The 18,089-nt window shown below is 34.8% G+C and overlaps 1 protein-coding gene across 5 annotated transcripts in view; it reads left to right on the top strand.

The window, feature by feature from the left end:
* The window catches only part of nfat5b (nuclear factor of activated T cells 5b), a 135,282-nt gene that overhangs the window by 73,934 nt on the left and 43,259 nt on the right, over positions 1 to 18,089 (top strand). The window contains exons 1-4 of one of the 5 annotated variants that reach the window (XM_051932015.1): positions 4,691 to 4,805; positions 12,532 to 12,594; positions 13,075 to 13,660; positions 15,773 to 15,965. In XM_051932015.1, the coding sequence (XP_051787975.1) occupies positions 13,098 to 13,660; positions 15,773 to 15,965 (756 nt within the window). In that variant the 5' untranslated portion in view covers positions 4,691 to 4,805; positions 12,532 to 12,594; positions 13,075 to 13,097. Of the gene's footprint in view, positions 1 to 4,690; positions 4,806 to 12,531; positions 13,661 to 15,772; positions 15,966 to 18,089 lie in introns of those variants that run through there. The other 4 variants (XM_028809807.2, XM_051932014.1, XM_028809804.2 and 1 more) reach the window with 4 other exon arrangements.

Genomic DNA, 18,089 nt, shown 5'->3' with positions numbered 1-18,089 from the left:
GCAGCGAAAAATCCGCGATATATATTTAAATATGCTTACATATAAAATCCGCGATGGAGTGAAGCCGCGAAAGGCGAAGCGCAATATAGCGAGGGATTACTGTATACAGTAATCCCTCCTCCATCGCGGGGGTTGCGTTGCAGAGCCACCCGCGAAATAAAATCTGCGAAGTAGAAACCATATGTTTATATGGTTATTTTTATATTGTCATGCTTGGGTCACAGATTTGCGCAGAAACACAGGAGGTTGTAGAGAGACAGGAACGTTATTCAAACACTGCAAACAAACATTTGTCTCTTTTTCAAAAGTTTAAACTGTGCTCCATGACAAGACAGAGATGACAGTTCCGTCTCACAATTAAAAGAATGCAAACATATCTTCCTCTTCAAAGGAGTGAAGCAAACAAATCAATAGGGCTGTTTGGCTTTTAAGTATGCGAAGCACCGCCGGTACAAAGCTGTTGAAGGCGGCAGCTCACACCCCCTCCGTCAGGAGCAGAGAGAGAGAGAGAGACAGAGAAAAACAAAGTCAAAAATCAATACGTGCCCTTTGAGCTTTTAAGTATGCGAAGCACCGTGCAGCATACTTAAAAGCTGCACACAGAAGGTAGATAATCTTTCAGCATTTTTAGACGAGCGTCTGTATCGTCTAGGTGTGCGAACAGCCCCCCTGCTCACACCCCCTACGTCAGGATCACAGATAGTCAGCGCAAGAGAGAGAAAGAAAAGTAAGTTGGGTAGCTTCTCAGCCATCTGCCAATAGCGTCCCTTGTATGAAATCAACTGGGCAAACCAACTGAGGAAGCATGTACCAGAAATTAAAAGACCCATTGTCCTCAGAAATCCGCGAACCAGCAAAAAATCCGCGATATATATTTAAATATGCTTACGTATAAAATCCGCGATAGAGTGAAGCCGCGAAAGGCGAAGCGTGATATAGCGAGGGATCACTGTATGTAATTCCTGCTGAAGCCATTGGATCTCACAATGATCTGATGTAAAATGAAAGTTTTCCAATTGTAAACACCAGTAAAGGAGGTGCATGGTAGATGTTTCACACAAAACAACACACCCTGCTTCATTCAGTTTTCTTTTAAATGCTAACATTACTACTACAAAATGTTTCTTAATATTTTGGAATCAATATGTGCTTGTATGCACATTATGAAGAAAAGGATTACGAAAATGAAAGTATAAAAAATATTTTTTCCTATCTATAAAAATGAACTGCCAAGACTTCATGTTTTTTCCTGGCTAGCATTGATAAATGCTCCTATGCAGATTAGTGTTTACCTTTACTTGTCTGGCTTGTCTGTACCTGTGTCTCTGCTAGAAACACTAAATCCATACCATTAAGTTTTGTGTAGGAGAACTTGGCTTATTATTTCTCTTTTGGCAATATTGTTATGCCTCTGTGTTCTTGTAGTTTCTCATTGCCATTCTGACAATGGATAAAACAGAATAATTTAAAAATACTCTGTACATTGCTTGTAGTCATATGCATATGTCGTACTCTCGGTTTATCAGCCATTATGGATTTAGATTATTCCTTCTGTTCTTAATAAATATTTACTTTTGATGTTGTTTCAAATAGGAAACTCTAACATGAAATCTTGAAGGCATTTATTGAGTACAAGTTGGATATCCCAAAGCAAGAAAAGTAAAAACAGACTTGTTTTGTTTTGATGAATCTGGTATTATTCATACTGACTTTATTCAACTAATTGCAAATCCAAACAGGCTTAGAATGCATACTGAATGACCTTGTCCTTTAAAGTATGAGGAACAAAAAACAAAACAGTTTCTATTTATACAACAAGAAGACCCATTTTTACCTCAAGCGGGAGCAAAGCATAAATAGAAATCATTAGCTGTATAAATGTAAAGCCACTATAGGTGTTTTTTTAATAATGCACGAGGAGTTCCCTATATTTAAAAACAGATGATGATGATCACAAATCTGGTAGTATCATAGCCAGGGGTTTTAGCAGACAGCTCCTGATATCCAGGTCAATCACACCATATAAAGAAATGCAAGCCAGAGCTGCATTCTGGAAGTGCATGAAATGTTAGCGCACTGGGATGCTGCCATCTCACAAGTGGACATGCTTCCTAACACTTCTCACACTAGAAAGGAGGAAGAAATGTAAGGTACATCTAGCTTTAAAGTCATGCCATTCATACCAAAAAGAAGTTGGATTTATAAAATAAATGGAAAATGTGTTAATCAAAAAAGTACACCAAATAGTTTAACTGATCCTGAAGTAAATAAGTTGATTTGGAAATGGATGGATAGATAGATTAAAGCAGTTTAATGTAATGTATTAAGTTAATTACCGGTAATATTAAGTTAAATATTATTTTTGACAGATAACTGTTAAAGGTTTGTCATCCTGATTTTTATGTATTTATTTAGCTCCTCTTAGCTTAAAATTCAGCAAGGAAATTACTCACTTTTAAAAGGCAACGAGTGTGACCCAGTGTAATATTTTCCTTTATACTGATCAGCCACAACATTAAAACCATTTGCCAAATGTTGCATAGGTCCCACCTTGTGCTACCAAAAAAGTTCTAACCCATCATGGCATGGACTCCACAAGACCTCTGAAGGTGTCCTGTGCTATCTAGTACTAAAACATTAGCAGATCCTTTCAGTCCTGTTAGTTGCGAGGTTGTACCTCTATATATTAGAGTTGTTTTTCCAGCACATGCCACAGATGCTCAATTGGATTGAGATATGAAGAATTTGGAATCCAAATCAGCACCTTGAACTCTTTGTCATGTTCCTTAAACCATTCATTCACAATCTTTGCAGTGTAGAAGGGTGCATTGTTCTGCTGAAAGAGGCCACTACCATCGGGGAATACCATTGCCATGAAAGGGTGTACATAGTTTTCAGCAATCTTTAGGTAGGTGGTACATGGCAGAGTGACATGCACATGAAAGCAGAACATTGCCCAGAACATCATGCTTCCTATTCTGACTTGCCTTCTTCCCATTGAGCATCCTGCCACCATCTCTTCCCTAGGTAAATGACACACACACACAGCATCCACATGAATTAAAAGAAAATATGATTCGTAAGACCTGACCACCTTCTTTCATTGCTCCATTGTCCAGTTCTTGCATTAACATGCACATTTTAGATGCTTTTAGTGGTGGACAGGGGTCTGACACCTTTCTCTCATGACTAGCATTAATTTTTTAAGGAATTTGTGCCACAGTAGCTCTTCTGTGTGATCAGACCAGATGGACTAGCATTCATTCCCCATATGCATCAGGAATCCTTGTGTACTAATGATCCTGTTGCCGCTTCAGTGGTTGTCCTACCTTGGACCGCTTTTGCTAGGTACTAACCACTACATACCGGAACACCCCACTAGATCTGCCGTTCTGGAAATGCTATGACCCTATCGTCTGGCCACCACAATTTGGCCATTGTTAAAGTCGCTCAGCTTCTTACTCCTTTCCTATTTTTTCCTGCTTCCAACACAACCTTAAAAATCTTGCTTGCTTGCTGCCTAATATATTCCACCCCTTGACAGAAGCCATTGTAATGAGAGAATCCATGTAATTCACTTCACCTGTCAGTGGTTATAATGCTGTGGCTGATCAGTGTATATACACAATATTTTTTTTTTTTTTATTCTTAACAGTGTGTTTCTGATTTAATGAGAAAATACTGTATCATGAACAAGCATTTTACACCGTATGCTTTACCATGTTTTCATATATCTAATAGTTTATATAAAGTTGTTTTGTATTTATAGTTAAATAGCACTATGTATTAGGTGATAGTAATAGAACTTTTTCACACTTGTGATTTAAGTTAAGTAATAGCAAACAGGTTATTAATTAAGATCTGTTTGTTTGTATTAAAATAAACACACCCCAGATGTCAAATGAAAACAACATTTGTTTTGTAAGATTAATATGTTGAAAAGAAAATGCATAATTTTATGGAAGTAGTAGTTTTTTTTACTTAAGTCAGCAGAATTCTTAAAATCCAGAAAAACTGCACAAGTATAACTGCAACTTTATTAAACTATTATTTTCACAGGCTTTTATTAAAAAAATAAAATAGTATACACAAACATATATATTCTTGACTGGATAAAAATTAGTCATTATTTTATTACTGCTACTAGATTTGCAACAAGCTTTTTGCGGTAGGATTAAGTTGCTGAGAAGTTTTAGGGCAAGTATGGTTTTGTGATTACTGAAATTAGATTGCAGGAAATTCTATCTCCCTGCGCAGCCATCTCTCCCACACTTCTTGTAGTAACAGGATTGGCTGGTGTCAGGTAGGGGTTCCTGGAAGGATCAGACTTCTAGTTCGTCCAGAAAGGTTTGTTGCATGACTTTCAAATGAATGCATTTCTTGCAAGGTCAAAATCTGGGAAATATTTTTTCTTGCAAGTGTTTTTTTTCTTTGGGAAACTACATAAGATAAACTTTGATTATTTAATTAAAATGATAATACTGATTACTCTTATATGTATTGTACACTGCTTAACAGTTGTCTTTTTTTGGGAAGTATACATTTTGCTTTATCAAAATACTTTTCAAATGTTTTATTTGCATTTTGACAAATTAACTAATGATTTCTGCAAATGAACAAATAACTCAAATTGCTTATTTGCTGGGATGCTAGTTGTTTTTTCTATTAATACACTTAACTTGCATTCTAGCTCCACCTTTCAGAGACAGGCATCGTTGTGGGTTGTGTGAGAGTGTCTGTCTATCAGTAGTGAAGACATTTAGTGGCAGAGACACTTAACCCATCAAATCTCACCCAGGGTATAGGTCGGTCTAACTTTTAGCCTTCTAATTTTTTTATCCCTTTGTTTTCTTTGAGTTTTAAATTTGATAATTAAAACTAGGTAAATACTTTATGTTCAAAAAAGGGAAAACAGCACAGTGTTATGATTATTGGCTGTATGGCAAGCAGATATTTCTGCTCAACCGAAGGGTAAAATCTGTGATAAATCGCAGATTCTCAGTTCCACTGATGTAAGCAAAAGCTGTATGGCTCTCTCTTCTGTATATTGAGTTAACACACAATTATAGGTACAGATTTGATTACAAAATATGTTTAGCAAATAGTTTAGGGAGTTGTTTTTGATGCTATTGAAATCATTTTAAGTTTGAGTTTATTTTTCTTTAGAAATTATTTTGTAAATATTTAATATTTCATATGCCAAGAATTTACATCCTGTCAGTGAGTGTTACAATGGCTTTCATGTAAAATGTCCATGCCATTAAAGCTGTTTGTTTCTGTCTGTTGGGACTACCCTTCATTTTAAGAGTCATTTGATCATTTTTGCTTTAGCCTACGGCTCATAACATAAGGTTTAAAAAATGGTTTGTAGCCATCCTGAGTTTGAAAAATGAAAGTTACAAAAATGTAGATGTATTTTATTTAAAGCGGTAAGGCTGCTAAGAATTTTATAGGTCCCTTTAATATTTTTAGAATACTTAATTACTGCAATGTGTGTTACTGTTTTTTGTTTTTGTTTCTGTAAAAGCAGTAAAAAGCACTTACAGTACTGAACAACAGTGTCCGTTTAGCCATTAATATGTATTTTAGGTTCAAAAGTGTTAGTTGGACCTTACTTTCTTTTAGGATGACACAGCATAATTTATAGGTAACTGCTTAAAACATTAAACATTTCTCAAAAAGACTTCAAAAAAAACAGGATGTTTTGAAGTCCTGTGTGATTCACTTGTACACATTTGCTTGCCTAGAATTGCTTTAAGCAATTTAGTGTGTTTTTGGGTCGTTCTGGTTGTAGAACTAGTTTGTCTAGTTTAATGATTATTAAAATGCAGGTTTTCCTGAGTGCTACAAATTGCACCATCGTTTGAAAGTAAATGTTTTCTGCTTCAAGTAGGTGAACATTTTTTCCATTTGAATATAGTTTCCTTCAGTTTACTAAAGTACAGTACAGTATACATGAAGTGATCAAAATGTTTTGAGTTTGACATATTAATAGAATTGCCATTAGAAATGAACAAGTGCTGGGTTTCAGCATAATCCCTGTGAATTCTTGTTATAACATTCACAAAGCATTTCTGGAACATGCAAAATGTTTTGTCTTGCTTGTGCAACCACTCTTGTGCTGCTGATAAAGTAGCCTTTCAGATTGGGGAATAGGTGGTAGTCACATGGATGCCAGGTCTAGAGAAATTAGTAGGTGTGTTATTTTTTCTGACACATACTGTAGTTACAGAGCAGCATTTACAACCCATGCATTGTGAGTGGGGGCATAGTCTTGAGACAGAATGAGAGATAATCAACAGCTTTTCTTTTCACTTTTCCCTGATTGACTGCAATAAATGCCAAACAAATCAGTATATTAACCGGTTATAATGGCCAGCCAACTATGTAATTAATATAGACTACACTTGCAACATCACAAAAATGATGCACGTGACCTTGTGGCTATTCTACCTTTTTTTTGCAGTCTTAGCACTGCTGCTGTTGGTTTCAAAAACATAGGAAAAATCTGACAAGCATTTCTGGACAGATCTCCCTTCCTATTATATTCTTCTGCCTCCATGGACAATACTGAAAGCTTGTGTAGGGGAGGAATGAAAGATAAAAGTAATTTAAAAAAAAAAAAAAAAAATAGGTGGAAAGATAGCATAAAGCACCTCAAATATATGGATATTTAGATGTGCAAAATAGCATTTTATGAATTCAAAATTGTATTAAATCCAATAGTAGTAAAGATTGTAAGCATAATGAATAGAATTGGAAATGTTGCACATGATGTACAAATTGGAAATACTCAGAAGAGCAATGTGTATGTGGAAAATTATTTTGCAAAATATAAATTTAAATAGCGGATGGACTGGATATTATGCATCAATTCCGCTATCAGAATATGCTTTTAAGGCAAAAAGAAAAGTGTTAAGTAAAACTGGATGTGTGTAAGCATGCTTCACTCTTCAGTCAGACAATAATGAGGTGTGAGGAAAGTAGAAGCACAGGATTATTTGTTAGAGAAAAGTGCCAAGTTTTGGAGAGACATTATAGCTCCATTGTTTCTGTTTTTGTTTGGACTCTGGTTCGTAGTGGTGTGGCCAAGTTATCCCCAGTTTTGAAATGCTTCTTAAATTTCTCTCTGAATTAATTACCTGGAGATTCTCTTTGGAAGTTTGAATTTGGCAAGGCAACTTTTTAGGAGTCAACATTACTGGCACCCGACTAGAACAGATCTTCTTTTTTTATGTTTAATTGTTTGTGAAAAATGTATTCAGGTAACCTGTAACTAATCCTCTGTATTCTCTCCTCTAACAAACACCACTGCCCTTTGATTCTTTGATGCTGTTTACTCCATGGTGGCAACATTTTCTTCTGGTGGTGATGTCTAAGGATTGGCAGATATTGGGATATCTTTAAAAAAAAAAAAAAAAAAAGTCTCACCACAACAAAATTCTGCAGCCTATTCCTTTACTTTGGCTTACGATGGGTCCTGGTACATAATGATACATTGACCCAACATTAAAAATTCAGTGATATCATGGTGCCTGACTTGTATGATTTTCGGCTTCTCTTTTGACTTGCTTCTGAAACCAGAAACATACACTATAAACCAGACATTATAAAAGTTTCTAATTTACATATTTTAGTACACAAGAGCTAATCTTTTCCTCATTTATAAAAATAACTTTTATAGAATAACACAGTTTAGGTTCATGCTCAAAACCTTTTGATCACATCTAGTTTCTCAATTGAGTGATTTGCCCACTATTATTTTTTTGGCTGCAACAAAATAGGTAAAACTGAGTTTTTTAAGAATGCCATTTTAGTTACAAATAAAGAAGATTCAGTAAATACTGTATCAAAAGATTGTTGTTAACGAATCTTGTAGCTTTATTTTTTGGTCCACATATTTTAATTGGCCTGTTATAATTTTTTTTTTTTGCTTTTTTGAGGAATATCTGAGATTTTAAATAACTAGACAGTTTGGCTGGGGGTTGTGACTTTCTTTCTTGGCATTGGTATTTGGTGATTTTACCTGGTTTAAGAGAAGCTGTATGTCTTGTTATAAAGTTTGAAATTTTAAACTCTTAAATATTTCTGGATTTCAGTATGATAGTTTTCTTTTGTTGTTAGCAGTTCTAAACTTTTTTTAAAGTGTGTTCTATATATAAATTTCTCAGATAAACAATATGTATTAGATAACAGTTCTAACTCATAATGGCTGCAAACCAAGCACTGTGTTTCCCTTAATAGCTGTATCATGGATTTATGAATGCTACTGTTTAAATATTGTTTTGAATAAATTGCATGAGTTGTTATTAAGGTATGTTAAAAATACATTAATTTTCTTGACAAAAAATTAAATCATCTTTTTGCAAAAACCACTGATTTCATTGGTGGGTTATGATATATGTGAAAATGGAACAGTCTGTTAATATTTATCATTATTTCATTCACTTAGGTTTAATATTTGGATTATGCCAGCATATGGATAAATTGCTTAATTCACACATTTTTAAGAATTAATTCACAAAACAAAATATGTAAAACCTCAATTAAATATAAGCAGTAGCTATACATTTTAGTTAATGTATGTACTTGGTTTATAAGTATATTTCTAAATAAGTTACAAGTTTTTTTTATTTAGAACACAATGTGTTTAGCAAGGTCTTATAGTATGCCAACTTTATATTTAAAGCTTACCTTTTATCTTACAATTAAATTTCAACTGTTTTCAGTTTTTATACGTTTCAAAACTTTTTATCAAGGTGTTTTCAACAACAAGCAAATAAATACAACTTAACCAGTGTTTCATGGCATTTTGAAACATTATGTAAAAAATGTTACACCTGTTGTTATGAGTCATGTTTACCTTTTTTTTTTATAGTATGGTATTAGTTAGTTCCATCAATATTGACTATGTTGTAATATAAATATTGTTTAAATAATTAATAAAGTAATAAAACTATGTTAAAACTGACACATCTAAATGTTTTACTTGATGTGCACAATATTTTTGTTAAAACATCTTACTGTGTTTGCTCATGCTTATTCATTGATTAAATTCAGGTTTACTTTCACATACTCAATTTAGAATACAATGCGATATATATTTAAAATATTTTTTCAGATGAAATATTGAATTGAAAGTTTCGAATTAGTCTACCCAGTTTCCTGTGACTCCGGATGCTGCTATATCACTTGGACTGGCAAACTGGGCTTTGCAGCAAGGAAGACAGTCTCAGACTAATTCTTTGAGAAATCACAAATGACATTAGAGAAGAAACCAAAGCATGTTTTATTCTGTGCAGTGGTTGTTATCTTTTTTTCTTTTTTCTTGTTTTGATTGAATTCATTTCATGAAGCAAATATAGGGAGCAATAAAAGCAAAAGCAAACATAATAAAAATTATGAGTGTCATTTTGTGAAGGTGGGTTTTTTTACTTAAAAATCCTGCACAGTTAAATAAAGAATAAAAAAAACGTAAAATCCCCCGGCACTTTCTAGACAAAGATTAAAATGTTGTCAATTTTATACTTACTTATATTGTGAGTTCAGAAGTTAATATACATGATTTGTTCATGGTTTGAAATTGTGATATGATCAATAAATCAGCAATAAGTCATAGCTGCCCCAGTTAGAAAAGCTGAAGAGTTAGCATGAATGTATAAAATAGAAGTTGACATTGAGCCAGTATCATTTTTGCTCTGTTATTTAAGTAGCACTGATTAAGCATTATTAATTTTTGAAATATTAAAAAGAAAATGCCAAGCAAATGTACTTAGTATGTACACATATGAAGACAAATTAAGTATTTAATAAAGATAATATATTTAATAAGATAATATATAGCTCTGCCTAAAACCCATACTAAAAGTGCCCTGTAAGGTTACAGGGGCGAGAAACTCCATCAAAAAATAAATTCATACTCTACTTATGTAGCTATTAATTTTAATACATGTGTGCCACGATACACTGTCTTAAGTTAGTGCACACTAGTAGTTCATAGCCAGAGGGCACTCAAGATGCCCCAAAACACAAATAAGGCACAAAGTATTTTGAAATCCAAGTCACCAATGTTTATTGCAGGAAAAATCCTATTTCCGTATTTTTTGGTGCGATAAAGAAAAAAAAAATCTGCAAGATAAAAAAAGGTCTCATGAAGAGGTAAACAATCCATAAAAATAATACACAATAATCAACCAAAACAAAATAGTTGTATGCAACAAGCAAGACAAATTTTATAAATTATTGAAAACATTCATGCAAAGTCGTTACAGGCATGGGCTCATAAAATGTACACAGTCCAAAGGTGGCAAAAAAAATGGTAGACAGAAAAAGGTTGAATAATTGGTCCAAAGGTTCCATAGCAGCCAAAACCTAATTCTCACCTCTGTTCTGAAGCTCTCCCAAAATCTAGGAGACACCCTGGCTTAAAGATTGAAAAAAATACCTTTAAGACAGCCAGCAGCATTTTTGGGGAAGAAACTTTGCAATACGCACAATAGCAACAGCTATCCTCCTCACTGACTTTTTGAACTAATGGCACGGAGGCCTTTTGAACATTTCATACCTACTCTGTCAATGGGCTCATACCATTCTGATATCCTCACCTTGTTCCTACACATAAATTATTTTCCCTACATTTCACACATCCCCGGGGATTATTTCTAAACTCTTACACAACAAAAAATAAAATCCACAGTCAAGTAAGGTAAAACTACTACCATCCCCGCATTGCAACTGTTTTCCCCCTTTCCCGTTTTGTTAATCTTGACTGTTGTGAATCAGCTGCTTGACGGCTTTTAGCAGCATAAAGGGAGTATGCAGCCACGCATGTGCAGAATGAAAACTGCCTGTCAACTGACCACTAGCGTGGTCAGAAGAGGACTCTACCAAGCCGGTAAGTGAAGGCATTGTATAAAATCTAAAAATCTGATTGTTACTGGAATGATGCCCTAACATTAAGCGTCTTGTGGGTATTCGTCTAACATTCAGCACTGCACCTGTCAACTCTAGACTGTGTTTATTTGGCTACTGGTTCTTCCGACACTTCATAGCCGACAAAGGGACCTACCATCACAATGTGTTGATGATGTTAAATGGCGATTCTTCAGTAGAGATGAGCAAAGAACACTGAATTTATTTTGACTTGCAACTGCTGTAAAAGTGCATGAATTGCAGTCAATGAGGAAGGAGAAATTGAACAAATTTTATTTCTAGTAATGTTAAAAACTGTTGTATCAATTTTTTTCCATGAAACACAATAGACTCCTGCTATTTTGTAAGATAATAGGGGAGTTAAACAATTTTTCTAAATGAAGTGTTTCTTGAAAATAATTTTTTCCCTTCGTTTTTCTTATTTACAATATTTTATCAGACTCTCAATTTTGATACTATAGCTAAAAGTAAGACAATTGCCGTATTATCCTCAATCATTCTGAAATTGAAAACATATTTTCTTGACAAAGAGACTCCATACATTTATTTTAAGTGATATTTTAAAGATTTCAGTTTTCTCTTTAAGAAGTGGAAACATGTATTCCCCATCAAATCCATGTATAAAGACTAACGGCATACTCTAAAAATTAATATGATTAAACAAAAAACAAAATTTCTATAATCAAAGGTATAGACAAGAAATTGTTGTCCTTATACATACAATTTATTGTAGTTACATTTGTAGTATAAAACTGGCTTGATTGCTACTTTTATATATTTTATGTTTACAAACATTGAATAACTATCAATAATATTTAAATAGTGACTGCTATTTGCCAGATGATTTTTAATTATGAAATTTTTTGTACTGTGTCATTGTAAATTGTAGCGTAGTTCTGTTGTCTGAAAGAGATCCAGGTTTTCCAACATTAGTTATGCAGTGAATTCATTTAGCTTACTTAATTTTCATCCAAACTTTTTAAGTTTCTTTAGGGTATTACTACGAAGTTTCTGGATGTAGAGGAAAATTTCAGGAACACCGTTCAACTACTGCTCCTGTGGGTAGGAAGTAAACAAATGTACTGTAGTTCATTCCTCTCCAAGCATCTGTTGCTTGATTTCCTAACACTGTGGCACACTAAAAACAAAATTAATCATTTCACATATCCTATAAAGAGAAAATATTGGGTAATTTGCTGCATTGTTCACAAACATATATCTGTTATTCTTTAATACGGTTAATTTTTTTCATATATAAATACTGTACATTATGCCCACTGCAGTTAGCAATTTACTTTGACTTTACTGTAAAAAGATATAGTACATATATTACTACAGTAAGATGTAATATATACATGAATATAAATACATATTTATATACAGATACGCATATTTCTGTATATATGTATGAATATGTGTATGTGTATATAGATATAGAAAGAATTTTAAACTTACAGTATTTAAGTTATGGTTCCATTTTCACATAATTACTTAAGCACAACCTTATTTTTTTTAAATTTATTTTTATTTTCTTGCTTTAGAAAAGAAAAAGAAATTAAATCTTGAATGATCAGCATTTGTGTCTCATTTTTGTTCCAGGAAGTTCCCTCTGAAGCAGGGAGTGTCTGCATAAAAAATGGTCTGCAGTTCTCTGCTTCATAGGTCAGAAGCTTGTTTATTTTGTTTATGTGGCTATGTTCAGTCCCAACTAAATTTCTTGAACTTAAAGAAACTACAATTGGCACGCATCATCTGAATTCATAGATTTAACAATATTTGGTTGTTACATCATTAACGTTAATATCAATTTTCTAAAAGCCCAAAACAGTTTTGCTTTATTAACTTGCCTCATTATCACCTTTTGTAATTATAATTCAGAGAAACCAGCATCTTGCTGAAAAAAATAATCTTTTCTTTTATTAATCAAACAATATTTTTTAAATTGAGGCATATTTAATTAAAAGTAAAAATATTTATAATAAGAAATTTTAAATAATCATAATATAATGCCAGGCAAACCAAAAAATAGAAATCCAAAAAGTGGGGGGTGGGAAAACATGCACAATTTTTGTTGCTTGAATGGGACTGCTAGCCAGTGCAGGTTGAAATGCCTTTATTTACTGTCCATTGTACACACTGCAGATGCCACCTCCTCTTCTATCACCATGGGTGGTCCTCACAGTTCTTTTACAACATCCTCCAGCCCCACCATGCATTCTTCTACCTCAGTCACTGACCAGGCCTCAATGAGAGTAGGCAGCTGTTTCCAGAAAGATGTGGTAAGTAGCCCAGGAGTAACTGAGGTGCTCTGTGTGGAGAAGAAGATGTCTGCTGGTGGTGGCAGTGGCAGCAGTGATGGAACCCAGCAACACCAGAGTACACCCTCCAAACGCCGGACTGTTCTGAACATCTCACCTCCTCCTGAAGACCTCCTAGACGACAGTCGTATGTCTTGCCAAGATGAAGGATGGCAAGACTCTGAGCAGAGCAGCAGCATCTGGATGGAAGACTCAGCTTCCAACTTTAGTGTAATGAGCTCTAATTCCTACAATGATAATACTGAGGTTCCCCGCAAGTCCAGAAAACGTACACCACGTCAAAGACCAGGTCCAAAGCCAGCATCGGTAGATGGGACCAACATGGATGTGTTTGATGCAGACAGTGCAAAAGGACCTCACTTTGTCCTGTCCCAGCTTGCTCCAGAAAACAAGACCTGCTCCAAGGGAGGGTGTGTACATTGTCTTTATTTGAATTGCTTATTGTCAAATTACCTGTCAGCCAAATAAATAGTTTTATAATTTACTAATCACATAAATCATTTATTGATAAAATAAACTTCATTATAAATAATTATACAAACCTTTATTGTACTCAAGCTTTTATTGATAAGTCAAAAATTACTAATCGGGATAAGTAATAATACAATCCCCATCAATGATCCAAACTTTTTTTAAAAACCGAGATTTCACCCACATAATTTAAAGCTATATGATGTTATTTAGTTAGCAGTGATGCAGTGGTAGCACTTCCACTGACAGTAAAGAGTCTGGGGTTCCCTTCCCAAGTGATCCCTGTGTGGAGTTCACATGTTCTTCCTTTGTCTATGTCAGTTTCTTCAGGGTGCTTTAGCTTCCTCTCATAGATCATGGACATGCAGTTTAGAAGAACTGCCATTGCTAAACTGTCCCTAGTGAGTGAGCGTTTGTGTTCACCCTGTCCAGGTGTTGTTCCTGCGTTGTACCTAATGACTGCTGACATAGGCTCCAGCTGCTCTGTGACCCTGGCCTGTAAATGGGTGGATGATGAAGTGTTGAAGAAAAGGTTCTGAAAGCTTGATAGGAATTCTGACATAGGAACAGATTAACTGATCACAGCACCAGCTTCACATGAATTGATGGAGTCAAAGGTGTATTTAATTCATTGTGAATTTTTAGCAAAACATCATAAGCATGTGTGATAGTAAAGGGTTTTTGTTATTTTAGGGGTTTCCTTGTTTGGATGACAGTTGCTATTTCAAGCATTTAGATTACCTCAATGTTAACAGCTAAAATGGTCCAGGAATTGTGTTAACAAGGAGAGGAAATAAGACAAGTAATTGGGTTAATTTAGCAGCAGGTTTCAAAACAATTTACCCATTGGCCTTCTGGTTCACATTAACAATAGCAGCATCTAATAAGTATACAGTAATCCCTCACTTATCGCGGGAGATAGGTTCCAAGGCCGACCGCGATAACTGAATTTCCGCGAAGTAGGGACACCATATTTATTTAATTATTTAACGTGTATTTGGACGTTTTTAAACACTCCCTGTATTGTTTACAACCCACCCTTTACTCTATTAATAACAGGGACAACTGCTAAGCAATATGAAATCGGTAGATAAGCTTACACTTACTGTATAGCGAAGTACACGTAGCTATATATGACGTGATGATGGTGATGAATATGCTGCGCAGTAAAAATGATGACGATTGAAGGTGATAATCCCCTGAATGCAGTAGCAAGAGCACGTTAATGTTGAATGAGTGAGATGAGACTTCCTGGTTAATGCAGCACTCCGTCGCTGAGCCAATCAGCAGCACACAGGAACTTAACTGCGTGCTCTGATTGGGTAGCTTCTCAGCCATCCGCCAATAGCATCTCTTGTATGAAATCAACTGGGCAAACCAACTGAGGAAGCAAATACCAGAAGTAAAAAGACGCATTGTCTGCAGAAACCCGGGAAGCAGCGAAAAATCCGCGTTATATATTTAGATATGCTTACATATAAAATCCGCGAAGTCGTGAGTCCGCGAAAAGTGAACCGCGAAGTAGCGAGGGATTACTGTATAACATATTTCTCTTAACTATTTAATCCAATTCAGTGATAGCCTATTCTGTCAGCACTGGGTGCAGGGTGGGAAATAGCCGTAGACATAGTGCCAGTCTATCACATACTCGCATGGGTTCATACTCTCACAGTGACCAACGAAGGCCAAGTTGGTGTCTCTGGTTACCCTAGAATGCAGATCTTTGGGATCTGGGTGAATATGCAAACATACTGTATATAACATGCTACATCCTGTTATAATTTAGGTGACAGTGTTTCCAAAACAAATACTTATTTCCTAGAGCCTAAGCATGTATATTTAATGTTTTTCTATATTACTAAAATATTTAGCAGAGCATGTAATTTTTAAATGTAATGTTATTGTCAAATGACATCATATTTTGTATACCAAGAGAAAAGTAGTTTTAGATTCAAACTGTTCATACTCTCACTTTTCATTTATAATGCATGTTATTTACATTATAGACTTTTATAGTTATGCATGAGCACCATTGTTCCTTTTTGTTACAGCAACGTTTCTGAAGGACTACAACCTTCACCACAAAAAGGGCAATCTCTTTGTGGTCAGTATCCCAGTAAAAGTGAGGGCAAGGAATTAAAGATTGTTGTGCAGCCAGAAACGCAGCATAGGGCCCGTTACCTAACAGAGGGCAGTCGAGGATCTGTTAAGGACAGAACACAACAAGGCTTCCCCACAGTTAAGGTAAGCAAATTTTGAAATTAACATGTAGTATAATTACTCCGTTTTTAACAACTGCATTACATTGATACACCTTGACAATAAGTTTTAAAAGTTGATTTGAATTATTCAAATAGGTTTAATTTAATGATTAAGTGGGCAAAGCATACTGATTTTCTTCATTTACTAGGGGTGGGCGGTATGACCAAAATTCTATATCACGGTATTTTTCTAAATTATCCTGGTTTCACAGTATTCGACAGTATTTTTTTCCCCATGCATGAGTGGATGTTAGCCACATTTTCCACTGCAATTACTGGCTAAGAATAACCTATTCCACTGTCAACAGTATTGTACATTGTACAAAAAAAAAAAAAAACATTTTAATGTGCACAAAGGATTAATACAGTTTTGCATTGCCCCATAAAGTGATAGTTTTCAAGGGGGTGGCACTAATGGAGAAGGTATCACATTGCATGACAGATGCAGTCAAAATATAGAACCTTTTTATTGAACAAATTTTGCAAAAACAAACTATAATTTTGACAACATATTTTCAACCATACAAAGAGGCATTTAGACTTAGTAAAATATCCAAAAGTGCTTGTCAAAAATTGTATTGCACCAAATATGTCTTAGAAAAGGAATAAATAGTAAATATTTCTGTTAATGTTAACAATCTCTGTCCACTGACACGTTAAAGTGACTTTTTAAACAACTTTATCATCATTAAACTGCATAATATTTAAACTAATAAATAATAACAATAAAATAAATAATAGTATTATTACTGATAGTTGCACTATTACTTCAAGACTTCAAGCCCAGGTGCATTACACAGTATTCACCAAATTAAAATAAAATAAAACAAGTGCAACTTGGTGATGACATCTTTACCAACTGAACCATCATTTAGGCAAACTGCATTAATATGGACCTTGCTTCAAGCTAAGCTATACTGGGAAGAAAAAAACAAACTATATGTCGAGAACAAATTCAACATTTCCACTTTATTCTCGCCGTTTATGTCGAGATTAAAGTCGACATTTCCACTTTATTCTCATAGTTTACCTCATAATTAAAGTAGAATGTCGTAAACTAAACTTCTTCCTAAAATCAATGTTTAATCAATTACTTAATTTACCCCATCATAAATGAATGCAGCACATTAAATGCTTTGTGTTACGTTCCCCGACCCAGTGGTTAATCACTACGCTTCTTAAACTGACTTCCTCCGCACTAAGAGAAGACAGCGATCACCATACAGAATCCATTCACTTCATGATATTCCTGCTTTCTGAAAATTTAGAATGCTAAGATAAATACTTGATATCATTTTCATGATGAAATGCATTAAAGCAGGTATTACGCATGCACGGTAGTGAGGCAGTAGTGCTGCTCCCTCGCAGTAAGGGGTCCCTAGGTGTATGTTCAGTGTAGAGAACTTTATGGCAGGTGTGACGAGGCTCCAAAAAACTGGATGTATGAATGGCTATCGCAGGTTTAACTTAAATATTGTGTAAATGTTGGGTTTGTGATCTGCTGGTCGGAGACACGAACACAGAATTCAATGCATGTTCTTCTGAGCGGGCTATCTTTATTGCATGCATGCTGTCTCTATCTGACGTAGGCTACCAAAACCCCAGTTCCTATCCTTCCTTTTTCTTTCACCACATAACCAATCACCACACGATAAACGTCTTTGTGAAATTAAAACTAGTTATAAACTTAGCCCACGGAGTGTTCAGAACTTTAAAAATATCTTCGTTATACATGTTTAATTATGCCATCCATTCAGAGTTGCGCCCATCTCTGAATGAGTCGCCAGCACATCGCAGGATGAATACAAGCAAAACATACACTAGCAGGGTCAATATAGCATAACAAAACCCCACATCCTACATGACTTTGAAAGGAAACTGAAGCACGCCGAGAATAAAGTCAACATGTCGTCACACTATTACACAGTACCCAGGTACATTACACTGTATTGAAAACAAATAAAACAAGTACAACTTGGCTTGCAGTATTATCCAGTAGTATAGAAACAGTATTTACACATCTGACCTTTTAAAACTAAAGTATCTCCAGGCGACGGACGTGACTCCTTTTTTTCGGCAAAAGTTCTTCTGTTCATCATGTTCAACT

The sequence above is a fragment of the Erpetoichthys calabaricus genome, chromosome 9, assembly GCF_900747795.2.
Source record: "Erpetoichthys calabaricus chromosome 9, fErpCal1.3, whole genome shotgun sequence".
In the NCBI taxonomy this organism is placed as follows: domain Eukaryota; kingdom Metazoa; phylum Chordata; class Cladistia; order Polypteriformes; family Polypteridae; genus Erpetoichthys; species Erpetoichthys calabaricus.
Note: the sequence above shows the minus strand (reverse complement) of the source record. Positions and strands in the feature narration are given on the sequence as shown.